This window comes from Gadus morhua, chromosome 7 (genome assembly GCF_902167405.1).
Source record: "Gadus morhua chromosome 7, gadMor3.0, whole genome shotgun sequence".
Lineage (NCBI taxonomy): Eukaryota > Metazoa > Chordata > Actinopteri > Gadiformes > Gadidae > Gadus > Gadus morhua.
Genome location: NC_044054.1, coordinates 17,455,686 through 17,482,382, shown reverse-complemented (window position 1 = coordinate 17,482,382; position 26,697 = coordinate 17,455,686). Strand labels below are relative to the sequence as shown.

General features: G+C 47.3%; 4 protein-coding genes across 13 annotated transcripts in view; 2 read left to right on the top strand and 2 right to left on the bottom strand.

Moving 5' to 3' along the window:
- Nucleotides 1-26: 26 nt before the first annotated feature.
- On the top strand, nt 27-2,553 carry haus1 (HAUS augmin-like complex, subunit 1). Its single transcript, XM_030361674.1, has 9 exons — nt 27-136; nt 234-408; nt 547-682; nt 785-919; nt 1,226-1,349; nt 1,623-1,688; nt 1,814-1,885; nt 2,191-2,238; nt 2,331-2,553. The coding sequence occupies exons 1-9, from the start codon at nt 116-118 to the stop codon at nt 2,379-2,381; spliced, it is 828 nt and encodes a 275-aa protein (XP_030217534.1). The 5' UTR covers nt 27-115; the 3' UTR covers nt 2,382-2,553.
- A 1,125-nt stretch (nt 2,554-3,678) lies between these two features.
- On the top strand, nt 3,679-9,159 carry eva1c (eva-1 homolog C (C. elegans)). 3 transcript variants are annotated; one of them, XM_030360164.1, is made up of 8 exons: nt 3,680-4,276; nt 4,776-4,972; nt 5,281-5,404; nt 5,702-5,869; nt 6,634-6,780; nt 7,346-7,417; nt 7,839-7,943; nt 8,126-9,159. In XM_030360164.1, the coding sequence occupies exons 1-8, from the start codon at nt 4,177-4,179 to the stop codon at nt 8,509-8,511; spliced, it is 1,299 nt and encodes a 432-aa protein (XP_030216024.1). In that variant the 5' UTR covers nt 3,680-4,176; the 3' UTR covers nt 8,512-9,159. The 3 variants fall into 3 exon arrangements, with proteins under 3 accessions (XP_030216026.1, XP_030216024.1, XP_030216025.1); XM_030360165.1 differs by lacking the exon at nt 7,346-7,417; XM_030360166.1 differs by lacking the exons at nt 6,634-6,780; nt 7,346-7,417 and having other exon boundaries at nt 3,679-4,276.
- Nucleotides 9,102-11,851, bottom strand: cfap298 (cilia and flagella associated protein 298). 3 transcript variants are annotated; one of them, XM_030360167.1, is made up of 8 exons: nt 11,719-11,851; nt 11,277-11,445; nt 10,909-11,076; nt 10,665-10,732; nt 10,344-10,502; nt 9,937-10,068; nt 9,726-9,821; nt 9,102-9,608 (listed from the first exon to the last, which is right to left on the bottom strand). In XM_030360167.1, the coding sequence occupies exons 2-8, from the start codon at nt 11,413-11,415 to the stop codon at nt 9,498-9,500; spliced, it is 873 nt and encodes a 290-aa protein (XP_030216027.1). In that variant the 5' UTR covers nt 11,416-11,445; nt 11,719-11,851; the 3' UTR covers nt 9,102-9,497. The 3 variants fall into 3 exon arrangements, with proteins under 3 accessions (XP_030216027.1, XP_030216028.1, XP_030216029.1); XM_030360168.1 differs by lacking the exon at nt 11,719-11,851 and having other exon boundaries at nt 11,277-11,642; XM_030360169.1 differs by lacking the exons at nt 10,665-10,732; nt 11,277-11,445; nt 11,719-11,851 and having other exon boundaries at nt 10,909-10,986.
- Nucleotides 11,852-12,010: 159 nt separating this feature from the next.
- Nucleotides 12,011-26,697, bottom strand: part of synj1 (synaptojanin 1) — a 30,886-nt gene continuing 16,199 nt past the window's right edge. For 4 of the 6 annotated variants that reach the window (XM_030360161.1, XM_030360160.1, XM_030360162.1 and 1 more), the window contains 12 exons: nt 26,356-26,512; nt 25,470-25,587; nt 24,598-24,810; nt 23,529-23,607; nt 22,719-22,884; nt 22,009-22,185; nt 21,315-21,422; nt 19,437-19,475; nt 18,557-18,597; nt 18,066-18,249; nt 17,504-17,868; nt 12,011-15,893 (listed from right to left, as the gene is read on the bottom strand). In XM_030360161.1, the coding sequence (XP_030216021.1) occupies nt 14,847-15,893; nt 17,504-17,868; nt 18,066-18,249; nt 18,557-18,597; nt 19,437-19,475; nt 21,315-21,422; nt 22,009-22,185; nt 22,719-22,884; nt 23,529-23,607; nt 24,598-24,810; nt 25,470-25,587; nt 26,356-26,512 (2,694 nt within the window). In that variant the 3' untranslated portion in view covers nt 12,011-14,846. The remainder of the gene's footprint in view (nt 15,894-17,503; nt 17,869-18,065; nt 18,250-18,556; nt 18,598-19,436; nt 19,476-21,314; nt 21,423-22,008; nt 22,186-22,718; nt 22,885-23,528; nt 23,608-24,597; nt 24,811-25,469; nt 25,588-26,355; nt 26,513-26,697) is intronic. The other 2 variants (XM_030360158.1, XM_030360163.1) reach the window with 1 other exon arrangement.

The following is a 26,697-nucleotide window of genomic DNA, read 5'->3' as shown; positions in this document are numbered from 1 at the left end:
TCTTAACGCATGCCGCGGTCTGTCCTCTGATTGGCTGCTTAGACCGGAAGTTTTATAACTGTAGTTAAATATCGCGGGAGAAGGGGCGCATTGTTGTTTTCGTCTTGCCATCAGCATGTGTGAAAAAATGAGGAAGGTAATAAGGTCTCTTATGTACTTACATGTTTTTGTGCTTGTCAGTGAATTCACCCAACGCGAAAAAAAGTCAATATGTCGCGTCTTTCCGCTCACAGGTACAGACATGGCTCAGTACAGCGATGGGTGAGCAGCCAATTCCACAGTTTGAAGTGAATACTAGGACGGTGGATATACTTTACCAGTTGGCAGTGGCTAGTGAGGTGCGATGCAAGGACACGAGTCTCCTTATAGATGATTTCAAACAGAAAGGCTCAGAGTATGATGCAGATAGTAAGTAACAAGCTTAAACTAATATATTAAGTATTCCTTTGATTGACAAGTTGGGGTAGCCTGCTGGCATTGCATTGTTTGCTATTTTTTTTGTTGTCGAAAAATAAATCACAAATTTCCCTTCTACCCTATTTATAGGCATTCATCTGCAAGAAGTACTTCTGCAAGGCGTTGGTCTGTCATGTGGGGGCTTATCAAAGCCTGCAGGGGACTATATGTCTGCTCTTGTGGATAATGCCATGGTGCTCGGGGTTAGAGACACATCACTGGGCAGGCATGTTTTTTTTTTTTTAACAGTCATCTACCTATGGAGCTACATATGACATAGAACCTGATGTAAAGCCCCCTGAATGGTGAACGTTGTGTCCCCATGTAGCTTTGTTCCGGCGGTGAATAAGCTGACAAATGACGTTTTGGAAGCGGAGAAATCAGACGAAAGACTTGACCAGGAGATGAAGGCCCTTCGGAAGAAGTTGGGGGCCACTCTGGTTCTGCGGAAGAACTTACAAGAGTAAGACCGCTAGGATACAGTGATGTTGTTGACATGGCTCACTGTGAATGTTTGAAAGACTATTCAGTCCCACAAGGCCTCATAGTAAAAAATGGCTATTCTTCTTTTAGTTAATTCCTCTATATACTCGGTTGTGCAGCAACTAGCTAGCCACTCAGAATTTGATTGCATGCTTTGACGTCGCCTAAATTACTAATATAAAGTAACTGCCATATGTATCGCACATCACGTAAGGCAGTCTTGAAGTGCACAAGTCACGTTGATAACATGCATATTGTTTTGTTCATGTTGGTTTGATTTTTGCAGGGACATCAACAAAACGGTGAAGGACCAGGCAGTGGGTGGGGCTCAGGCAGAGGAGAGGCTACTAAATATGGATTTTGTTAAAACAAAGTCCAGAGAGCTCATCAATCGGAGAAAGATAGCAGAGGTCTGCTTGCACCAATTGTACCAACTTATTATGGCTCTGAACATTGTAGATATGTCATTCATAATCAACATCATGTGTTCCTGCTTTTTTTATTACCATATTCAAAATCAAACCATATGATGGTAAATTAAATATGATATAATAATACTATAATAATTGTCACATTAGCCGGTCCCAAACTGTTAATCCTTACAGTTTACACGTGGTGGTAGTTTAATCCAGAAAAGCCAACCTTGTTATTTATTTTCATTGACACGTGTTTGGTCCCCGTAGGATCAGATATCCTCCAGGAACATGAACAAGAAGTTTTCTCATCAGGCATTGATGGAAATATTTGAGGTCAGTGTGCAACTGTAAATTTAAGTAAAGAAATTAAAGCATGTGGGGAGGGGACATTTTGAGTAGAATGTTTGAATACTTTTTGATAGAATTCATGGTGGTGTTTGCTTTCTTGTTCTCTTCAGGAGGTCAACACTCTGAGACATGAAATAATCCCTTTGACAAAGAAACTGGAGCCCTACCTGGACTTAAGCCCAGTAAGTTTGTTCTATTTTGGCCCTTTCCTCCGCCAAAGCTGTTATATTTTTATATCCCCTTTGAAAGCTATGCTTTTTGTGAGCACTAAAGATTTATATATATACGCACACACATGTTAGAAAGTCAACCTATGATTACATACATGTGTATTTTAATGTTTTGTTTATTTGTAGTTAAGATATGACTCAGAAAGATAATCTTCCGTACAAATAGCCATCTATCTTTAAACAAGTACAAATAACAATAACTACGTAGTCAGGTATGTGGATATGTCTGTATGTATAAAAGTTTCTCGCTTTGCCAGAGTCCATCTCTTGCTCAAGTGAAAGTGGAAGAAGCAAAAAGGGAATTGGTAAGTTTTGAATACAAAAATATGCTAGGAGTTGGTGTCTTTTGTTTTCAATTAAAGAGGTTTCCTTAACTATAATTTTCTCCTAATTTCAGGCTGCCATTGATGCTAAGCTTGAGGTCAACATGGACTTCATGCAAAAATAAATATGGTATTTTATATTATATAAATATTGTTGGTTATCTTGCCTTAGCTTAATTGAAGTGTCTTGTCAGTGAATTAAACTCACTGTTGACAACTTATGTTTTACATAATAAATATGGGAAGGCGGCATCAAAAAGAATAAAAAAAACTTCAGGCCATTACTGCAGAAAGTACTGTTTGTCTCATGTGGTGTGAGTTTATTGGTTTGAGCTACGATTGTAGTTTGTCTGAATGCATGCCCTGTACAAGGATCAGTTGCCTGTACAACTTTTAATTTGCTAAGGAGAATGTGAGTAAATCTTAGGGCTTTTTAACCACAGCCTTTATATTTTCTTATTTTCTTTTTTGATTATTTAGATAGCCATCATGATACAATCTGATAAAATAAATGATGTTGTTAAACGTCATTTCTGGCTTGATTAGGCTCACTTCGCCTTTGTTTTAAGACATTAACGCTAATCAAATGTTTTATCTCGTTTAAAAACAACAATCATTCATCAAATACGGTGCTTTTCAAAATATAACAGTTCCAAGCAACCTACTTTTTTTTTCATAAATATATATTGGAACAGCGTCATCGATGACGCCAAATTAGGACCATCGACTTGAATGGGAAATATAAGAAAACGACTAATGCGTTCAATGACGAGGACGACCTAGAAGCATACATTCACTTCCTCTGCCCTGATTTTCTTCACCAGGGGGTAAGAAAACAAAATTCCAAGGGCTGTGGAGGGATATTAACAGAAAGGAGTTCAGCAGCCACTCCCAAAGTGCCTCAAGCCGCTACAGACGATGAGGCAAACGGGGGCCTCTTCTCAACTCTGTATGCAAAATATCACCTCAAAGTCCTTACTCTTGCCACTCTACACAGTGGATCAGATAATGGATGTTGACTTCGCCGACAGCCAGGACCAGAGCTCTGTCCTGTAGATTGACAGGTTGAGTTGCCAAGGAGGGTAACTATGGCGAGGCTCATGGGCACAAGCCTAAGGGGACCAGCCTACATGACCCAAAAGGCCCCTTTTGATTCAAGAGAAGGCTTTAACTTTAACAGCATTTACAAAATAGATTCTGGGTGCATAATTTTCTGATTTATCAAGTAAAACGTAATTTGATAATGAATCAACGACATCGCCTCCATCACTAAAATAAATAAATAACGCAAACAAGGAACGGATCAGCTCTGGCAAGACACAATGTGCCTCGTCGTGGGAAACACTTCACCAATGGGTTATCAAGATGGCATTCAGCCCGGCCGTCCCCTTTCTCCCGGTTTATATTAAACTAGTGTTGACCGCCACGCCCACGCCACCACTCTGTACTCGGATGTAAGTGGAAGTGCGTCTGTTTCCACGCGTCTCCAGTCTCCCCGTCCTGCCGTTTAAAGCCTCCCACACTCACCCGGGCTTCATGGAGCATGGGTGCGGTGCGGGATTATCTCGTCTCTTCTTAACCTGTCCTGACAACTTGTTGCGCAGCTTTTATTTCCAGTGCTCCACTCGCCTTGCCTTCTCAAGTGAACTTTTCGACAGCAACAGGGTTAGGGTGTGTGTGTATTATGATTTAGACAGGACATCTTTGTAGATCGTTTTTTTTTTTTTAATCAGAAAGGCCGATTTTTTCTTTGATGTCGACTTGTTGACTCGCTGTTTTGCCAGCATGGTGTTTTGGCGCGGGAAGGTTTGGCACTCGGAGCGGTTCTCTCCCAAGCTCGTCTCTCCTTAAGGCCTGCTGGTGTTGCCCATCGCACAGTATATCAGCCCGTGAATTGTAACATGATCTCAGAGAGTGGGAATGCAAACCATGAAGTGGATACGAATCCATGGGCTCGAGTGGTCTAGTCTCATCTTGCTCCTGTGGACCACACGCATGCAGGGCCTGGCTGACTTTTCAAGTAAGACAATGCGCTGCATGTTCACCACAACAAACGATCCGATTTAGAAGAAAATGATAACAACCACAACGACGGTAGTAGTCGAATGATGATGATGATGCTGATCGATGCTCAGTCGATGGTCCAAATACTGATATGGAAACAACAACGCACAGGGTCGGCTTAGCTCAGGAGGTAGAGCAGTTTTCTTGAAAACGAAAGGTTGCTAGTTCGATCCCCAGCGCCTCCTAGCTGAGTGTTGATGTGTCCCTGAGCAAGACACTTAACCCTAACTGCCCCTGACCACGCCTTGCATGGTTGACTCTGCCGTCGTTGTGTCAATGTGTGTATTAACCGATGTAAGTCCCTTTGGATAAAAGCGTCTGCTAAATGCCCTAATTGTAATTGTAAAAACGATGGATGGGTAGTGGGTAACTATATCCACCTGTGTGCATATTTGAAGAGTAAGTAAGATCTGTCGGAATTTCCAGTCCACACAACATTTGCGTTTCTTTACCAGACTACCTGTCGAGAATCATCACCAGCCAACACGCACTCGCGTGCGACGGACAGCCGCTGCGCCTGCACTGCCCGCGCCACTCCACCATCTCCGTGCATTCCGCCTTCTATGGAAGCGGTGACGACGACGCGCGGCTATGCGGCAGCGGCAGCGCAGAAGCGGCAAACAGCAGCTGTTCCGCTTTGACTACGCTACAGGTGCGTTAGAAACTGTGCGGTAGGCCCACTGTGCACATTCATTGTCTAATATTAGTTTGGTGCAGGTGCACTATTTTCTCCCTTTTTTTATTCCTGTGACACACACACACACACACACACACACACACACACACACACACACACACACACACACACACACACACACACACACACACACCACCTGTGAAAACAAACGAAGCATCTTTCCGGTTCAGCATATGAATTCTCAGGAACATGAGAGGAAAAGGTCAACTTCAACTACCACAACAACACTAATGAGTCAGGACACATTTCTTTTTTTTCTGCAGAAGCTGATGTCAGTGTGTCAGAGCCAAAGGCAGTGCTCGCTACCCGTCACCCCCTTGCTGTTTGGGAGGGACCCGTGTCCTGGCACCAGGAAATACCTCACCGTGGTGTACAAGTGTAAACCCAGTGAGTCCCCCACCTGCTGCCCCTGACCCAGCCTGCCACCACCCACACTAATGGAATGTCTGGGCGTGTGTGTGGGCTAGTCTTTATGTGGTCTTACTGGGCAAATGGCATTGATCCCTTATCACATTACTGGCATTCCTCCCCCCCCTCCCTTTTTATACACTGCCCTACGGCCCGTAGAGTTCCACATACATTGTTGCACTATCCCCATGCTTCTCGTGTGTGTGTGTGTGTGTGTGTGTGTGTGTGTGTGTGTGTGTGTGTGTGTGTGTGTGTGTGTGTGTGTGTCCGACTCAGCGGAACACAAGAGGCTCGTGGTGTGTGAGGGCGAGAGGCTGAGGCTGCGCTGTAAGCCCCCCAGGGTGCTCACCATCTACGCAGCTGTCTACGGCGGGGGTCCGGCCCCGGCAGCAGACACCTGCCCCCCTCAGCTGACTGCCAACACCACCAGCCCGCCGCAGTTTGGTGAGTGGGACGTAGTTTGTTTTGTACGCGGCCCAGCAATCAAGTGAAGCGGAGAGAGTTAAAGGCCGTATCAGCGATGATGGGTGACATCACGTCTGTCGGTATTTGAAGCGAGATCCCAAACAACAGAGCACGCTCGTCGCTCGCCCCTCCCTTCCGTGTTTCGTGCATCCACGGAAAAAACGAACATGAACGCAGCGCAAAACCCCCACAACACCCACCCCTTGACGGTGATTGGTTGGAATACTATTTAGTTATTTTTGTTTTTTTTGACGGCCTGCTTATCGGGTGTGCAGCTACCCGATGTTTCGGCCTAGAAAGTGATTTAGGGATCTGCCTAGCTCAACTGGTTGAGAAATGTATGGTGCGCTCATGGTACTGCAATATGGCTTTAAGAACCATCCGCCCATGGTGTGTATTTGTTATATAATTGTTTATGATAATGATAGAATAATGAATACTATCTGTTGCGTCAAAGGTGCTGAAGGAAGTACGATTTGAGGGTTGTAAAGTAGAAGCTGAAGTTGACCTGATTTAGCCATGGGTAGATTTTATGATTTAAACGTATTTCAAATAATTAATAAACAAAAGTGATGGCTGCATGGGGCAATTCATGTGCCACTTTATGTATACCATTATTTAATGTTTTATTTTCTTCCTGAAATTATAAAAATCTAACACTTATCAGCTCAGTCAATCATTCCCTAGCTGCAATCGTTTCCTTTTCATGGACTGGTCCGTCTCTTCTCTCTCTCTCTACTCAGAGTCATGTTTGAACCATGAAGCTGTACACACAGTGTCCCAGTCCTGCTACGGTAAACAGAGATGCACCGTAACTGTTGACAACCACACCTTCAGGGACCCCTGTATGCCAGATACCAGGAAGCAACTTACCGTCCTCTACGCTTGCGGTAAAGAAAGAAAAATAAATACCATCCTCCTTCCGTCACATAATAGAATGAAAGGCCTGGGAATTGAAAACAGAGTAGGTGCAATTTTTTATCTCTACAGCACAATCTCTTGACGTTATCCCAGGGGCAGGAATATTGTGTCTCCTACGCCGGCTTCCTTTATGCTGGTCAGAGCAATCAGTCGTATCACCCCCCCCCCCCCCCCCCCCTCCCAAATCACACAGAGAGAAAACAGTAGGTGGAAAACCATAAACTTTGAGCTAGGCTTTGTGCGGCTTGAGGCTGGCATCCGGTGGAACTTCCTGTAATTGGCCTGAAATGCCAGTGAGGTCATACACGGACATTGTTAGCGAACGACTTGACTCCAGGCTGACAATACATAATTATTCAATGGAGCAGTATAAATGTAACCTGGTGCGTGAGTGAATGGGTGAATTCCCCGACCAGACTGCATAAGTCTTCTTGTGAGTCCACGCTTGGTTGAGCTGAACGGTTGCACGGTATAGCAGAGCAGCCTAGTCTGAACTGTGCCCTAACCCAGACCCTGTCGATCCCCCACATCCAGTACCGGAGACCTTGCTCAGAGCTGCAGACCCTGACTTGGCCTCATTGTTACCTCCACTGGATCTGGAGAATGGTAACTGCGTTATGCATGTTTAGTTACCCTTTCAATATATACAGCCCATACAGAGAATACCATGACATGAAGGTTTCATGACATGGGGTCATTTTCCATTTTCATCTTGTTTGCTCTCTTCTTGTTTCTACAGTTTCCACCAAGCAATGTCGAGGATACCAAAGCTTTGACTTTATATTTCAACCAAAAATACCATTACTGTTCTCACTTATGCAGTAAAAAGCATTCAATACAGACAATATCAGTTATTTCAGTTGCTTGCTTGACCCAATTGAATCTAGAAGGAATCACATCAAATGCTGCATTGATTACTTGTTTTAATATGTCAAAGCTCTATACTCTATACTAATTCCAGGTTCTATCTCATTATTTTTGTTATTTATATTACTAGATAATCCTTCATTCTTCTTCCCCTCCAAAGCTCCACCTGTGGATGTGGTGTCCCCTGTCCCAGAAGGTATCGGTCTGCCCATGTACCCTGGAGCGATGATGAGCAACTCACTCATTACCTACGCCTACATCAGAGGTAAGCGCCTACAGGATAGGAACCTGCACGATGCAGGTGAACACACACACACACACACACACACACACACACACACACACACACACACACACACACACACACACACACACACACACACACAGAGTTTTGTAGTTTCCGCGTGGCTTCAACGTCTACTTCCTGTACCCTCTGCCTGTCACCAGAGCACCCTGAGATGGCAGCGCTGCTCTTCACCTGCAGCGTGTGTGTGGGCCTGCTGCTCACCCTATTGGCCGTCTCCATCCGTGTCAGCTGCAGGCCAGGGCCAATCAGATGCCTCGCCAGGGCCCGGAGCCACGCCCACCATCGCAGAGTGGAGGAGAAGGACGAGGCTGATGACGATGGCGTAGACGACGACGACGACGAAGAGGAGGAAGATGGAACATCCAGTTCCTTGATCTCGACCAAAGACAGGAAGTCCTTCAAGGACTGGGAGGAAGTGACGTTTGTGTGCGAGGCGGCGGAGCGGGCGGAGAGGATGGAGAGGAGAGAGATGGTCATGCAGGAGATATGGATGAACTCGTACATGAACGGAGCCCCCGACGTCTAGTGTTGTCAGCCGACGCTTAACGCAATACAACACACAATGTGGTATTTTTATCAACCTGTGGATGTTCTCATCGCTGGACAACTGGAGAGGCACAGCAGCATCAACATGCAGGTCATCTCATGGTACAGGTTGGGTTATGCAAAGGATGTTTGCAAACCGGGAAAGAACTCTGGTTCCTGGTTCCTATCCGGAAAACACGCTTCTTGGAAGCTCCACAATGCGAGGAATCGTTCAGCCAGATTTTTCCATGATAATACCACATGCGATGGGACTGACTGGCTCACACCTTGAACTCTAGAATAAATTGGTAGCTGAACTGGAACACACTAGGGGTGACCCTACCCTTGCTGTGAAGCGACATCCTGTCTCAGGACTGCTCGGTGGCTCTTGGGATGGTTCACCGCTCGGACAAAGAGAGGAAAGGTGTAGCATCCTTCTTCCAGCGATTTGATGGGTAAAAGGTTTGTAGGAAATGATGTGTTGCCTAATGTAATCAGAACACTTTTAGCAGGTATATATTGAACAGTGCACACAATGCTTTTTTGTTGGGGCTTTCTTTAACAAGGAAAGGAATATTTTGTGTATTTTGTTTTTCATTGTATTTGATTTATTTCAGTGAAGTTTAAATAAAACAAGTGACAAATTCTATGAAGAACAAACAAGTTAAAAAAATAATAATTATTCACACAGAATGCTTAGGGTTTAAACACAGCACAAACATGTCTGTTTAACATTGCAATCTCCTCTCTACGTAAGTCGCCACGGGCCGTCCAACAGAATACCAAACTAAGCATCAAGTTGAATCTACAACAATAGGATGTCCAGGTTTTCTTCTGTAACAACAAGACAACATTACGGCTGGCTACTCTGTTGTTGTTGGAACTCAGCCGAGAAGACGTTGATTAAAACAAGGCATAGAGAGCTCTGATGAGCGGTTAAGGCTGGTCGAGAGAAGTGGGAGGTCCGAAGCTTCGGAGGTCTCTTTACTATCTCGGACCCCATTTGATGTTGTTGAGGCCTTGAAATTGCCTCTTCAGGGCCTGTCTGTCCGACCAATCAGAGTCCAGGTGGCTGTCATCGTCTGCATCCTCCAGTTTCTGAAGCATAATCAGCCAAGATGACATTTTAGAATATAACCCCCTACCGGCTTTAAAAAAAGCTTTTAAAACCTCCTGACCTTTTTCCTTCCTGATGCTAATGAATATTGGCCCTACCTTCAACTCCTCCTGTCTTCTGTAGTAGTGCATCATCATTTCCTTCTGTTGGTCATCTGTGACGACAGGCTCTCTCGCTGGCGCCCCCTGGCCTCTCTGAAGGGAACAGCGACACAATACAGTTATCAAATTTATTTAAGGTCATAACTCAAGGCTGTGTTTCACACATTACATAGTTTTACTGTACACATATAGAATGACTAGTTCCCACCTTTTGAATTTTGACTACGATCTTGGTCTTCTCGTTTTTGCCGATGTAGTCCTGTAGTTTCTTCTCCCTGTGCAGCTCCTTGGCAGCCCACCACAGCTGGCACTCCTGCTCCGGGACCACCTGCAGAGAGGCCTGCGGGAGCGACCAGATGGAGGAGACAAACACAGGCAGACGGAGGCAGAATGCAAAAACAAGTCACAGCGTGTTCACCCCAAAAAACATTGAAAGTGATGTCACACAAAAAAAAAGAAAAAAGGCAGAATGAGAATTAAAAATTATGCCTTTCTGTGGAGTTGAGCTTTACTCAGTTCTTAGTTGATCTAGGATTTCCAATTCCAATGGGCCTATTGGGTAAAGTGCAACAGCCTGATAACATGGCACACGGAGGACAGAGATTCACCCCTCACCTGCATTCCTGAGAGGTCTTCGTTGTTCTCCAGCTCCATCCTGATTGGGTCGTGAGGAGGAAGCCCCATGGGGTACACGATCATGACCGCGCCCCTCAGCTGATCTAGGGCTTCCTTCACCATCTCAGCGGTAACGCAAACACCGGCCTGCGCTTGTTTCTAGTGGGGCGATGGCAAGCAGAGTGAGAGACAGCGAGAACAGAGTGTTTAGGATGATTTACAGCAGTCAGTTCCTACAAGGTTGATCAAAATGCGTGAGGCAAGAGAACTATCCAATATCAAAGAACTATCAAAATATGTTTCATTTATTGTCACTCTTACTTTGGAGACTATTGCCTTTGCCTCTTCCATCGTTTTCTTCAGCACTTCTTTCATCCTGTCGTTTGGTGCTGCAGAAGAGGAGTAGAGTAGATGTTATGCATAAGAGTGCCGACTGGGAGATTGGTGGCATGAAAGGTCATTTTCTCAAGTAACACAACACAGATAATCTCTAAAAGCTGAGCCGCCGAGTTGACATTGAGAGGGCAATGTGGATTTGGGGGTGGATGACATGTTTGAGGCTGACCATGTCCGTTCCTTCTCCCGATCTCATCCTTGCTAAACACCGCTCCTCCGCTGGGAATACACTTCTCTTCCCATTCATCCTTCAGCTTCAGCTCCACCACCTGTTCCTCCGTCAGGCCCTGCATGTTGGGAGGGAGTGTGACCCCGTGCTCAGCCAGCTCTGGCATCTCTGCGAGGGAAGAAATCAACATCACATGTCAGAAATTCTCACCGAAAATGAAATAGTGAGGATGCTATCGCGATAACTCACTGGGCCAAATGTTTGGAAGGTGCGGGATCCCAGGTCGTATAACAGTTCGTGTCGACACATGTTTTGACAGCATGTGTAGCGTTATGTAGTAAAGAAATGTGAGATGTGAGAGTCCTCACCGGAGCATATCCTTTCCACTTTGAGCCTCCCGTTGTAAACGATTGCGACTTGCTGGACCAGGCTCTCCACGGAGACGTCCGCGGTGGTGTCCAGCAGAAACTGGCTCTCGTCGCCACGCTTCAGGTGTAGTTGCACCATCACGAGATCTTATATCCCTGATGTTAGAAACTACAACAACAGAAGGCGTTCTGAGGTTTAGGCAGGTTTTATTTTTTTCTTTCCGTTTCCGACAGCAGCTACAACAATTCGTTCAAGACAGCGGCGGTTAATGAATGTGTGCTGAGGATAGTTGAAAAAACCTGTAACCATAGTAACGTTAAACATCGGCCGCTTGAACCCCTTCCAGAAGGGTCCTCGCGGCATCTCTCGTCTCGGGTTGCCAGATTGTTTACATTTCCACGCACGAATATACAACCTACAACGCAGACATCGTATACATACCTGTACTGTGATGAAACAATCATAATTCTATATTAAGGGCATTGAAGTATGTTATATTCAAGCCAGCCATACAGTACGATCCAATGTGTTGTGTGTGCTACTGTAAACTTTTTCTTCGTGTACGATTTTAAGTGACTTTACTCATCTAAGCGGTAACTCTGCCCTCTACAGGACATTTAGAAAAAGTATTTCTGATCATCTGATAATCACAAACATAACATATTTGAGAGAAATATTGTCTTGCTTGGAATAAAATATGAACAATTTCTACGTTGGAAAAAAAGAGCACAACTTGCAGGTCAACTGACATTTATTATTGCATACATACAACACAAAGTGCTTTATACATAAATGTGCCGTCAGCTTTTCACTTAAATATGGACTCGGATATTTGATACATAAACTGCAGCTTACTTTTTCCATTAATACATACAGAGTATGGTCAACAACACAGATTTGTAAGTTACTACTTGAATCAGAAGCATAAATGGGGACACCAAGCAAACAAATGGACCAATGTGTTTTCTATAAAATCTCATCTGAACATGACTGGACACAAGAAGCACTACTAAGCTATCATTGACGTTTCAGTCTCTACTGCAAACATGTGGTACGACTGGATTGAATAAAGGTGTGTTCGGGATAACAATATAGAGCCATGGGCAGTTGACCCGCACCCACTTCAGCTGTTTTCAGTTCAGATAGATATTTATTTTGCAAAGCCAATAAATATCTATTTATATTTATATCAAGAACATTGGGTTGCAATACACAAGATATAGATTAGTAAAGTGTTACTCTCATCACATTCTCTGCATTACCTTTGGACTCTTGGGAGCATTTATGAATGCAGGGGGTACAGCCAAATATAATATGGACATAGTGGGGACGATCTGAAACAACCACAACCGCTTGGTTATTCATTTTTCATATTAATATGCAACAGTACCTTAGATATCGGTAAAAACTCCAAAGAGAGTGAGCGAGAGCGACCACCATCAACACAAACATGACAACTTAACCTGTGGGGTCAATTGGCTGGCCAAGAGCATTTGCTGAGAATACCACGAAAACAGACTTAAGAATCCAACACAAATCTTTTAAAGTCAACTGCACCACATTGTTTTCCACAAGGTACCCACTGCAACACGGTGGCATGTGTTGTTCAACACTGTTCCCTTCAGTTAAACTTTATTGAACTCTATTTTTCAGTAAAGGTATGGTCAACATCTCCACATTCCAATGGGACAATTTCTCAGCAGGGTGCTTTAAAGAATAAAATAGTTTAAAAAGAAAACTGAATGCGTTGACTGTACATTTCCATATTCCCTAATGCCACAATACAAACCATTGTAGGGGACACAGCAATCCTCTATGGTTCAAGCCACTGCCAGGGGAATACAGTGACTGACTGTTTGGAGGTCAAGTCTGTTTGCACACACACATTCAGACACGTCACACACACACACACACACACACACACACACACACACACACACACACACAATGACATTACACACCTCAAACACAGCACGTTACTTCTCAACACATCAATAGATCTAAAGAGCATTTTTTTTTTTTTACAAACAGAAAAATATGCATATTCTTTCAGCAATAAACAATACAACAGAACAAAAAAAAGAGAAAAATGCCCTTTTTTTGTAGCATTCTGCATGGAATTGGTATGCACCTCACTTGTATCCGGTAGGATATGCCAAAAGACCCCGAGAAGGTCATCCAAGATCTCAGAGATCTCGGCGCACCCTTCCCTTCTACACTCAGTTATGGCTATGGAGCTTTGGATAAATTCAGAGTAATCTACGCCTAACCACTAGACAAGAGGTGGAAGCAGCTTCCAATCCCTTGCGTCAAACCCTGGACCCTTTCGGTACACAGGGCTCAAACCCTGCCACAACAACCACCACCACCACCACGTTGAATACGGCCATGAGAATGTACGGAAGCGGAACGTCAGTGCAAGTCAGTCACACAGTTTTGCATTCAAAATGATAACAGGTTGTAACAGATATAGGAACGCACATCACGTGAGTAATATCAGCCCAGGGAGAACAAACATACATAATAATTACCATGTATACATTTCTATTTAATATATCGTAATAAAAAAAAAATAGAATCAAATTTAGCGAAGCGTACGCAGGCCAGAGACCGACGAAGAACCGACCAGAGCGAAAACCGCGATTTGTTAGCTTGAGCCCAGAAGATAATATCACAGAGCATTCGTTTTGTGATTACAAGCAGCTGCAAAAGCAGGTTTGTCGCCGCTGCGCAGTGTCACTAACCAGTGCAACTTAAAAGTACATTCATGTTTAAAATAATAATAAAATGTTGCAAGTATCGCTAATGCACTGATGCAGTTACCGGCCGATCTCCTCAAAACCTTTAATGTACCGGAGCTGCGGGTCTTCTGCTCAGTGACACTATAAACGGTTAGCCAGTTGGCCCTTAGACAGTTAGCCATTTGGAGACAGACGCATCTACTTGCCAATGCAAAGCCAGGTACGTCATTTTCACCGAGTGAGCTAGCGAAAAACACAAGCGTTCTACTTTAAAAGGGCACTCCCAGGAAGTCCGATATGACATAGCTGTGACCCTTGCCGGAGCTCTTGGTGTGTTGATATGAACCAGTGTGTCTGTGACTATTTAGATAATTCTATATATTTACGTGACGACCTCACAATAAGCAAACGCCACGTGTTGGTTGTGGGACAGATATTGCACCGCAGATTACATAACACACAAATGTCTCGCAAATACGAACATTTAGTACTTTATACAACTATATAGACCCGGGCACGTCTGCCCTAAATAAAAATAGACCGTCTTATGAGCCATTCATAAGATCATTTTTGATGTAAAAGGAAAAATAACTGTGATAACTTTGTATGGGGTAACAGACGTTGTGGCCTGTACATTTCCTGTGTTGCCGTTCATTCATAAACACCCAAGAAATATTTCCCTTTTCTTTTATCCGGATTCAGAGGTCTGGTTGATACTCATCTTAAACACCATCTCTTTTGTACATACCTCACTCACACACACACACACACACACACACACAAGTAAACATTTACCCAATATCTATACATCGCTCCATGTGCCTGACGCTAGGAATCTTGCAAGAAGTCGAGGGAGAAGAGGGCTCCGGGCGGCGGCTTGGGGGGCTCGCTGGGCGCCGTCCTGCCGGGGACGGGTGGAGGGAGAGCTGGGAAGGACGGGGTGGAGGAAGACACCCAGGAAGGGTTTGGGTCAAACCCGGGACAGGGCAGCCGAGCCTGGGCTTGGGGTGGGAGCGGGCCGGCGGGCGGGAGGCCCGGGGCCGCGGGCCCTTGGGGGAAGTCAGGGTCGTCGTCGAAGGTGACCCACCTGGACTGGGTGGGCTTGTCCAGCCCCGACGCGGGGGGCTGCCGGCGAGGCGGGAGCGTCGCCGAACGAGAGAAGGAGGGCGGGGCCAGGGGCAAGGTGGGGCCCAGGGGGAACAGGGGGGCCGGCGTAGGGGGGGGAAGAGCGAGCGAGGGTCCCAGCAGGGACATGGTCCTTTGCAGGGGGACGGGCGTGGGGGCCGACGGTGGAAGCGCCGACGGAGGCGGAGCCGCGGCGGGGAGGGGGATGAGGGGTTGAGAGAGTGCACTAGGGGTGGGGGGCTGGAGTCTGAGGTCAGGGGCGGGGGGCTGCACGGGGGGATGCTGCGGCGGCTGCATCATCAGCGGGCCCCTGAAGGGGTTGGTGCTGCTGGGCCGGGCGGGGGCCGCCTCCCCCTGGGAGGGCAGGGGGGAGGCGCGCAGAGACTCCTGCGAGCGGCTGCGCGACGGGACGGGCGGCGGCGGGAGGAGGAGGAGCGTGGCGTTACAGGAGAAGGAGGAGGAGCAGGACGAGGAGGAGCCGGAGGAGGAGGGCTGGAGGCCCTGCAGGGAGGAGAGCGGGGCGGTCTGGACGGAGAAGGAGGAGGGCAGCGTGCCGGAGGAGGACAGGTGGCCCGGAGCGGAGGGGGGAGAGCGCAGGGAGGAGCCCCTGGTGAGGGAGCGAGTGTTGGTCCAGGAGGAGGAGGAGGAGGAGGAGAAGGAGGAGGAAGAGGAGAGGAGGTTGGATGTGAGTGTGTCGAAGGGGTCAGGCTTCCATTGTGCTTCTCCTTGGATGCCGTTGAGTCCATTAGGCTGCGGAGTGAGAGAGGAAACCATGAGGGGACTGGCGACAGTGCACACCGGAGATTACGCAAGTTAACGTACTCAAAGTAACACAGACAACCAGCTTATAACAAGCGTGTTCTCCGAGAGATGAATGACTGAGCAACGGTTTACGAATCATAAAGAATTCCTCTTTGAACGGAAAACTGCCAAATAAATCTGTTGCAATTTTTTCTTTTAAGGAAAAATAAAATAAGAACGCAACATGACGCAAACATACCTGCTGAGCGACTGCATTATTTTAACGTCCACAAATCATGAACGTTATTCAAAGGGAGCTGATCCCGATCCACAAGTCATTGCATACCTGCGATACTCATCACTTTTTCTACCGACGAGAGCAGATATGGAAGGACTACGGGGGGTGTTTTTGTGTGTGTCTGTGTGAGGTGGGTTGAGAAGGGGGGGGGGAGACCGAAATAAGCATTGCTCCATTGTTTACAGATTCAACTATGGACCACAATGTAGACTAAAATGAGGTTCATCCATACACTAATCTAATGGAGAGACGACAAAAATAACACGGTACACGGTTACCGAACTTGCGATGGATTAAGGGAACGTCAATAATACACAGAGACGAGAAGATGAGCACAAGGCTACTACAAAACAAGATGGAGGCGGAGGTGGTAAGTGACCGGGGGTATGGTAGACGGGGAAGGGGGGGGGGGGTGGGGGTCCGGGTCATAGATGGCAGCACTGGACTGTGATTCTATGGTAGGTTGAAGAGTGAGAGAGGTGCTTGTAGTAAATAGATATATACCTGTCACCCTGAGGGCTTCTCCGGCTTGTGTGAGAGAGACAAATGCGTCAGAGCACAGTAGAGAGAACAACACAGAGCGCTACACTCATCGGAAGCAGCAAGGCACAGACTTTACCCCGGATCATTATATTTCTTTAGGGCCGCAAACGATTAGTCGATTCGTCGATAAGTCGATCGACGGACAATCAAATTTGTATGATCCATTTATGATTTACCGATGCTTAAACCAAACAATTATTGCTTGATGCTTCAGAAATTCTAATGTTTGGTTCATGGATCGTTATGAAATGAATGCCTTCGTTTTTTTTCAGATTAAGCGAGCAATTCTTTGGTCACTGGTAACTTGTGAAGACATTTGCTTTTGAAAATTTGAGACTGTGAAAACTGAAAAATGCAAAGACTCAACTAACATGTTGCAGCCGTATTCTAACTCTATTTCCCCTTCATAAGCAACGTCAATAAATTCTATGCTTCCCCACCATCTGAACGGCAACATCGTGAACGATACACCGCAGGTCGACCGCGAGTATCCACGACCATGCAGCATCTCATGGACCCTTTTCACAGATTACCAACAGTAGGGTAACGTAACTACTCTTTTTGGTTTCGGCCATTTTAACATGGTCTAACAGGTTCCATCGACTTGACACGTTGTGTCTTTACCTGTGCACTGCCATGCCTAACAATTAAACAGAGCCGTAGTAATTGTAATGAGCTACACCTGTGTTGGTTCCTACTGTGAAAAGGGTCTACTCCGGCTGTAGCGCTAAAGCAATGCTGTGAGGTTGCTCCTCGCTGATGAAGCAAGCTGACCAACCTGTCCAGTGGGAGTGGCAGCGTCGGCCTTTGCGGCGGCGGCGGCGGCGGCCTCGGGGGGGAGGCCGTGAGAGGAGCGAGATCGTGGGGGGGGCTTGGGGGACGACAGACCCTGGGGGGTCCCGGCGGTGCCAGCGGCGGGTGGCGCTTGAGGCTGCATGGGCGCCGTGAAGGTGGGCAGCATGGGCGGGGGGAGCTGGGACCGCACTGAGGGCTGGGCCGGGGCCTGGGCCTGGGCCTGGGGCTGGGGCTGGGCCTGGGGCTGCATGGGGGCCTGCATGGCCTGGGGCCTCGCTGGCGTGGGCCCTGGAAGAGGGGGGCCGGCCGGACCGGGGATGGAGGGCGGGGGTCCTGAGGGAGGGGGTCCTGGAGGAAGGACCAAGGTGGTTAGACAACGACGAGGAATAGGAAATACGTTTCCGTGCATTGAGGCCCTAGAGTGTGTGTGTGTGTGTGTGTGTGTGTGTGTGTGTGTGTGTGTGTGTGTGTGTGTGTGTGTGTGTGTGTGTGTGTGTGTGTGTGTGTGTGTGTGTGTGTGTGTGTGTGTGTGTGTGTGTGCTCACCGAGTGGCAGGTCAGTAGGCTTGGTCGGGGGGCCTGGTCGGGGGGCCCCGGGGGGGTTATCCTGGACAGGGCGGGGGGCTCCAGGGTGAACCTCTGGAATGGGTCTGGGTGCCCCGGGATGAGCGGGAGGGGTCTGGCGACCCTGGGCGGGAACGCTGATCACACCGGCTCGGGCTGGAATGTTCTACAGAGAGAGAGCGAGAGCGAGCGAGCGAGCGAGAGAGAGAGAGAGAGAGAGGAAAGATCGTGCATCAGGTAAGGCTAGAACGACCCCCCCCCCCCCCCCCCGGTTATTGCATATGGGTCTGGTTGGCGTTATTGAGGGATTTGAGGCTGTGAACATGTCAACGCAAGTCAAATCAATGTTATTGGTATATTTACAGTTCCAAAGGGCCTTACAGGCCTTTCAGAATATATGACTCCTTTGGCGTGATATATTAATGACACCACCTAACCCTGGCCCCCGTGTGCCCCGGAGTGTCTGAACTCACCGGTCTTGGCCCACCTCCGGACCCGGGAGCTCCGCTTCGACCTGAACACACCACAAGAAGGAGCAGAGTCACCATGGGGACGCACACAGGGACGAGGCCCCCGATCCATGCTCAGTGAGAGGCCCGCAGCTGGCCGGGCTGCGGGCCGATGTGCAGCACAAAGCCGTTCCCATGCTCGTGTCATGCACCCGGGGAGTTTTCCCCCCCCAAGTCCATTCCAGTCCACCCCAGCCCTGTCTCAAGATTGTGGCTTCCCAATGCTATTCAAGTCGACGATAAACCCTCCGTTCATGGGATGAACAGGTGAGCCCTTGTGTAGGGCCCTATGAAATCCGTTTTATTTTTTTCCAAATTCCGTTTTAATTTTCATGAATTCCGTTTTTACACTTTAAGCAATTGAAATCATCAAAACGAGTGTCAAATAAGTGCGAAGTGACTGCTAAACATTCAGTGACGTTAATGTCACCCGTGTTGTTTCCCTTTTCCCTCAAAACTGAATTTCACCAAAATAATGGCGAATTCCGCTGCATTCCGCTGCATATTGTAAATGTGACGCATGATGTGCCTTGTCCCTGTTACATGTTATATGTGCTGCAGAACAGGAACCTGCTGGAAATCAGTTATTTTACTGAGACAGGCCCGTCTTAAATTGTAACTTTGTTACTTTTAATACTTTCCTGCATAATTAAAAAAATAAATAAAATAATAATAATAATAATAATTATCAGTAGATTCAGTTTTTATTGTCCGATTCCGTGATTCCGTCCGCGTTTTCGTTATCGCGGAAATCATAGGGCCCTACTTGTGCAAACTGTGGTTTGTCCCATGTGGTTCAACTAGTAGCGTTAGTCGAGTTGAGTTGAGTCTCCTGCCCACTCACCTGCTGCGTCGGGCCCAGAGATAGCAGGGCTCCTTGGTCCTTGGCAGCACAAGGTAAATCAGAACCACAACACCGTTATGCACAAGCCACCACACTAGGCCAGGGAATGCTGTAGCTGCTCTGAACGTTGGCAGTGCACTTGACCCAGGAGAGAGACTGATGTGCCAGAGCTACAGGACTTGTCATGTGCGAGCTGTTGATTGTGATGTTACGACCTGAGTAACAAAAACCTTAAAAGATAACGTATATATTGTTCTTAAATCTGCACATTATTTTGGAGTTGATGAATAACTTGTTGCGGTTACCTCTTGTTCTTCTATAGAACTACCCACCGAACTGAGTGATATGACACGCATCTTTTCACACACGCCGTCCAATGCAAGGTATGTGTACACATCCCTATGGGACACCAAGCGTACCACCCTGCTAGTGATTTTACAGAAGTGATTTTGCAGAAGTAAAACCCCTGGATCTTCCCTAGGCCTCGGAGGCAGGGCTACCTCATCTCACCGATGCAGGACCTCATTTCACCTTCAAACGTGATAGGGGCAAACCCAACGCTTCCTAACACCCGACTGACTAACTAACTAAATAGCACGAAACCTCTACTTCATTCAATTATAAAGACATCAATTACAATGACGATGCATACAATACAGGTACTAGATCTAAGTAGTATATACGTTCATAAATAAGTAACTATACGTGTACTATGTCTAGCAGCTAGCTAGGGAGTTCAAACACAACACACTGTGCAGTTACCTTCACTGCCTCTCCTCTTAAAGAGCAGCGGGCTCGGACATTCCCCACAGTCTTAGGAGGCAAAGAGGGGACACACAATGCTCAAGGCCAACCACAGTAAGAGGGCATCACACAGCCATGTGGGGGTGGGTGGTGCGTGCATGCGTGTGTGTGTGTGTGTGTGTGCGAAAGGTTAAAATAAATCATACCGAGATCAGTAAACCAGCCATCTCAGCCAGTGTCTAAACCACATGAGGAAATGAGTCAATGAAATTGACCAGTCGACAGATTTCACAAGTTCAATGGGAAGTAAGATGGACCAAAAGCACAGTTTGAAACTGTGCTTTTTACACACAATGCTCAAGGCCAACCACAGTAAGAGGGCATCACACAGCCATGTGGGGGTGGGTGGTGCGTGCATGCGTGTGTGTGTGTGTGCGAAAGGTTAAAATAAATCATACCGAGATCAGTAAACCAGCCATCTCAGCCAGTGTCTAAACCACATGAGGAAATGAGTCAATGAAATTGACCAGTCGACAGATTTCACAAGTTCAATGGGAAGTAAGATGGACCAAAAGCACAGTTTGAAACTGCTAACCGCACCTAAACACAGAAGTGAGCTTCCCCGACAGCCCCTTAGGTCGATTAACCCATAACGGATGCCAGGATAGCCTTTATTGACTAAACAATGTAGCACAGTGTCTACTCTACAGTAAGCTACTGCCAAGTACTGTTATCTGAAGCACTGTTTTTATACAAGCACTATTAGCATTAACTTAGCTAAGCGTCTGGAATACATCGGTGAGCAGAAACTAGATGCCGACACAGAAAAATCAACAATTTCACTACGACAATGCAAATAGCTAATCCACATTTCCACGGCAGTCACTGTACCTGCAGAGCTTTTTCTAAACAGCATAGGACTCATCATGCCTCCTTTTGGAATGACAGGGAACAAATAGAAACGGTGTGGAAAAAAAAGAGACACACATGTTGAAGCCTGCGTGTGAACCGACTACAAACACCGTCTACCAACCCCACGCTGCACCACCAGACGTCCGCTGGCCTGGTTTGCTTCCCCTCTCTAACTAACACCACCCTGGCGTGCTGGCGCTCGCGGCGGGCTTGGTGGGGTACCTGAAGGGGGCGGTGGTCTCTGGGGGGGCGCGGGTCTGGCTGGAGGGGCGTTGGGTCGCGGGGGTGGTGGCCGCTTGGGCTCCAGGGGCTGGAAGTCCCCCGGCGGACCTGGGGGGAAGGGGGGAGGGGGTATGAAACTGGTTACAACCGGTGGATATATTATACATACATGTATATACTTTGTGTACATCACCGATATTTTATGAGTTACATTGAACACGAGTTTAGATTATTAGTTGCTATTGGCTTCTTGTGTTTAGCTGTAGAGCCTGTGTATCCATATATACACTTTATGTAACCATAAAATATGAGCAATAATTAAATAGTCCTGTTCACAACAACACACACACAACCAAAAGTATCACTTTGATTACGGTTAACTAGCACCAACGACAAAACACAGCTAGGATAAGCTACTGTCAGGGCTGAGGAAGGGTTAGCTGGGTCGTACTGTGTACACTAAACAGTGACTTGCACACTGCAAGTACGAAGAAAACACTCAAACACAGCAAAGCCCACCGGCACACATTACCTGGCATGTCTCTCCTGCAAGGGGACGGACTAAAGCCTCCTTCCAGGACAATCACAAAGGGAACACAGTGGCACTTTAGAATGACCTCTCTGACGCGCGCGCACACACACACACACACACACACACACACACACACACACACACACACACACACACACACACCTTGTGTGGGCCGGGAGGGTTGTGCGGACCGGCCGGGCCTGGTGGGGGGGCCCCCTTCGGTGGGGGAGGGACAGGGACTACCTCGAGGGGAGGGGGCCGGGGAGCAGCCCGCGCCGGACCCCGCGCCGGGCTGGAGGTGCTGGGGGAGGATCTCCTCCACCTCCTCGTCCACGTCGCCTAGGGCAGAGGGAGAGAGGGAGAGGGAGAGAGGGAGAGAGGGAGAGAGACAGAGACAGAGACAGAGACAGAGACAGAGACAGAGAGAGAGAGAGAGAGAGAGAGAGAGAGAGAGACATTCAGTGTGAACGCCCATTGAAGTGCAGCGTTGCTTTATTGCCCGAGTATGAACAGAAACCCAGCGTTAGAGGAGTCACACGTCCAGAGACCTCGCGGCGTAACCGTCAACATCCTGCTTGCCGACATAAGCCCCGAAATATTCATTCAACTCCATTGTGGGACCAGAGACAGAAACAGAACGCTCAAAATGACCCAACCTCATCGCTTTGAGTGAAACAACAATACAAATGCTGTCCAAGTGAAATACAACTACAAGAGAGTATAAAATCAGTATCACCGAGATGCATTTGAGCAAACAACGATACAGAGCGCTTAACAACACAGGACTGAGTTCCGACCCGGAACGCTTCTTATCGTTTTTAACCCCGCCCCACAGCGCCTTCTTCCCCCCCAGCTCAGCGTCTCCGGCTCACCCTCCATGTCGTAGTCATCGTCGCCCATGTCCGTGTCCTCGGCCAGCAGGGTGGAGCTGGCCGAGGTGGGGATGGCGCCGCAGATGCGGTCCACGCTCATCTCCTCCTCCAGGCTCCTGATCCAGCCGGAGCTCTTCAGACGGATGTCAATCGTCTTGCCCAGCACCTGCGTTGCCAGGCGACAAAATGTATTGCGTTCACAAAAGATAAAAAAGCCTGTTGTACATCCGTGACTGGAGCCTTTTCACGGAGGTGTCGGCGTAGGACAAACACAGGTGCACTGCTATGTATTGTATATCGTCCCACCAGGTGTGAGTGTGATTAGCCGTTACAAGCCGTTTTGAAAATCTGCCTCCTCTGACATCACAAGTGGGTTTGTCCACCTAGATGTATGACGGATAGATGAGCAACGTATGCCAATGTCCACTTGGTAGGCTGGTAGACTGATCTATTCGGCATACTAGGTGGACACGCCCAGATGTCAGAAGAAGCCGATTTTGAAACAGCTTGTAAAGGCTAAACACCCTTACACCTGATGGTATAATATGTCACGTTATTATACCACTACTACTTACTATGAAGTATTCTTCGCTTTTGTCTTGCCCTGGTGCATAAGAGGAGCTAATTCATAATTCATTTGATGTTATGAGTGACACCTGTGTCTGAAGCCTCTCTAAATAGGGTCCATTCATGGTATTATAATCTTGAGTGTTGAAACACGGTCAAGTGTTTAAAACCAGTGTAACCAGAGAGAGTGTTCAATGTTGCTAGGGAGCTGGATGTGCACATAGCCCTGGTGTGATCTCGTACCGTGGAGGCGCTGAGAGACAGGGCAGCCAGGGCAGAGTAACCCTCCAGGAAGGTCACCCACATCTTCTCCTCCACAAACCTGCAAAGAGAACAGAGACAAGGCAAGGACATAAATGGGACTGTTTGGTAGGAGAGATCCGTCAGCTATGAGTGAGGGAAATGTGACGAGAGAATATCCATTTTGAGTTCACTACGCCTGCCTCAGAGACTATTACGATTTAAGGACACTCCCAGATCATTTCTGACCATCGGGGGCATCTCTTCCCTGATTGGCTTGGGGGAATGCATCTTGCCGGTCAATTACAATTGCATGAAACATGCAAAACTTATCATTGCCGGAGATTCGAGGGAACTGGGCGTCCTTATGCTTTACCTGCTTGTGGAACAGGTTAACGACTTGTATTCCAAGTCGTTAACTCCCTCTGCAATTAAACTACTAAACGCTCTGTAGTTGGGTATGTGTACTTGTTCTTTGTATGTTACTGTGTGTACAACAAGCTGCTCAAACAAATTGCCCCTAGTGGGATTAATAAAGTTGTATTATTGGAACGAGCTCCCTGCCGTTCTCAGGACCGCAGAGTCGCTCACTATCTTCCGAAAAAGACTCTAGACTCACCTGTTCAGAGGCCACCCTCCCCTTTCTGGCCACCATTGTACACTGCATTGTATTGTGTTGTATTGTATTGTATTATAGTACTTAACTGTGTTGCAACTGCAGTAGCTGCTATCATGGCTGTAACACGAGGAATTGGTTAGCCTAGCGATTGTTTGTGCTTGCACTTGGTTCTATGAACATCCTTTCTGTACTGACAGCGACATATTGTTGCACTTCTTATGACAAATGTACTTGCTTTGGATAAAAGCGTCTGCTAACGGCCCTAAATGTAAATGTAAATGTATTGTATTGCATTGCATTGTACAGGCCTTCAGTGTGGGAGGGAAGTTTGAACTTTTTCTCAACAAAAAGCAGAGAATATAAACACAGTTATCTGACAGATGACACCCCGGTTGCTGCTTCCTTTGAGATAGTCCCGCCCCCCCCCCCCCATTAGGGCCCGGCCCCGCCCACCTGATGAGGATGACCTCGCCGAAGGTGCTGAACTTGTCCAGCAGCTCGTCGATGAGCGGGTCGTCGAAGTAGTCGTCGGGCCCCGAGGCGCAGAGTGACACCAGCACCGTGCCGTCGGGGGGCCCCTGCAGGGCGATCACCTCCTTGTACACCTGGTGCCGCGCCTCCGGGTCCACCTCCAGGATCTCCACGTCCATCACCGCCATCACAGGCCTGGCCACACACACACACACACACACACACACACACACACACACACACACACACACACACACACACACACACACACACACACACACACACACACACACACACACACACACACACACACACACACACACACACACAGCCATACATGACATCCCCATGTCTGCCCATATATGGTCATAGAACAGCGCGAGAGTTGTATTCATGACGTCAACATGTCTGCCCATATTTGGCGGTAGTGCCTTGTTGAGACAACGCTAACGCCAATTTTTATAATAATAATAATAATAGTACATTTAATTTAGAGGCACCTTTCAAGACACCCAAGGTCACCTTGTTCGTTATGGCTCCTGATCAGGATAGAAATGTGTTGTATAAAGGCATCGTGTACCTCACCGTACTGCCGCCATCGTTCGCTGGCTCTTACCGCTTCAACACCGGATGTCGGAGCACAGAGTCACACAACTGAATCGTTCATCTACATACGTAAAAGCGCCTTCCTTTAGCATCGTCAAACCGAACGAGAAAACAAATCCTAAAGTGCGGCGAGTGTGATTCGCGCGATGCTGAACGAGGCCGTCACTGTGCTGCGTGAAGGAAGGTGCATGCTGCCGTCGGTGCCGTCGCTCTCCGCCTCCTCAGCCAGTGACCGGCGAGCTGGTTACCTGTGGTCCGAGGTCTTGAGCTCAGCCCTGCCGTAGTACTTGAGCTCCCCGGGATTCCAGGCGCCGTCCGTATCGTCCTCGCAGGCGGCCGCCGCTCCCACCACGTTCATCTCCTCCGCTGGGGATCACAATCAAGTGCGGTTAGGACGCGCCGCGGAGCGCCGCGCGGTTTGGTGACGTGCGGTTAGAAAAACTGAACAGAAGTGATCGAGGTCAATGAAAATAAGAATCGATTCATTCAAATGTGCTTTGAGCGTAGCGTTAAGACCGGTGACATTTTACTATAAGGGTACATTCATTAATAATAATAATAATAATGATAATAATACATTTAATTTAGAGGCGCCTTTCAAGGCACCCAAGGTCACCTTACAGAGCATAAAGTTATCATAAATCGTTTAAAAACAAGACATTCTGGAAAAAAATAATAATAAAAAAATAAAAAAATAAAACAATAACAAGACAAAACAAACAAACAAACAAAACAAAATTAAATCTCAGTTAATGCCGTAAACTGTATTAGCTTACCACAAATTAACAGTTAACAAATGGTCTAGTTATCATTAACTGCTGAAATTCATGTGGTTTATCAACCACATGGATATCAGCAGTTAATGATAACTAAAGTAATGGTTTTCATGTCAACTACGGTATTCCTATACACACCATTGACTAGCCCAGTCACGCAACCCTTTTGCTAACGTTATATAACAATGCTTATTTCTGCATTTACTAATGTTCATGAATGCACACTTAGTGTAAAACTTGCCCTAATGTCCTGAAGGCCCATTAAGGGAGGGAAGTTCGGACACAGTGGTTCCTAAAACGTTTGTAGTGAAACGATAACGCAGGGCTGACGAAGGGAAGTCGTCAGCACTTCTCTCACCTGTTTTGTCAAAGTTCCACTTCCTCCGGTTCCAGAGCACGCGGTCCGTCCAGGCGGGCGTGCGGCACTTCTCGCTGGTGTCGTAATCCTCCGAGAAAAGGTCGTACTTGTAGGTGGGGGCGAAGTCCAGGTCTCCCTCGATGAACCCGCGGAAGACCTGCACAAACACACGGCGCGTGTCAGTTAATGCACAGCGACACAGCAGACAGTGGAGATGCTGTAAATGTGTGTTTGACGTAGTCCTGTCATAGCCACAGCTGTTGTGCTGGGTGTTTTCCCCCTGGGTCTCCAACACCCCCTGTCTGTCTCTGTGCTTTGCCTGTCACCCTCAACTGATTACAC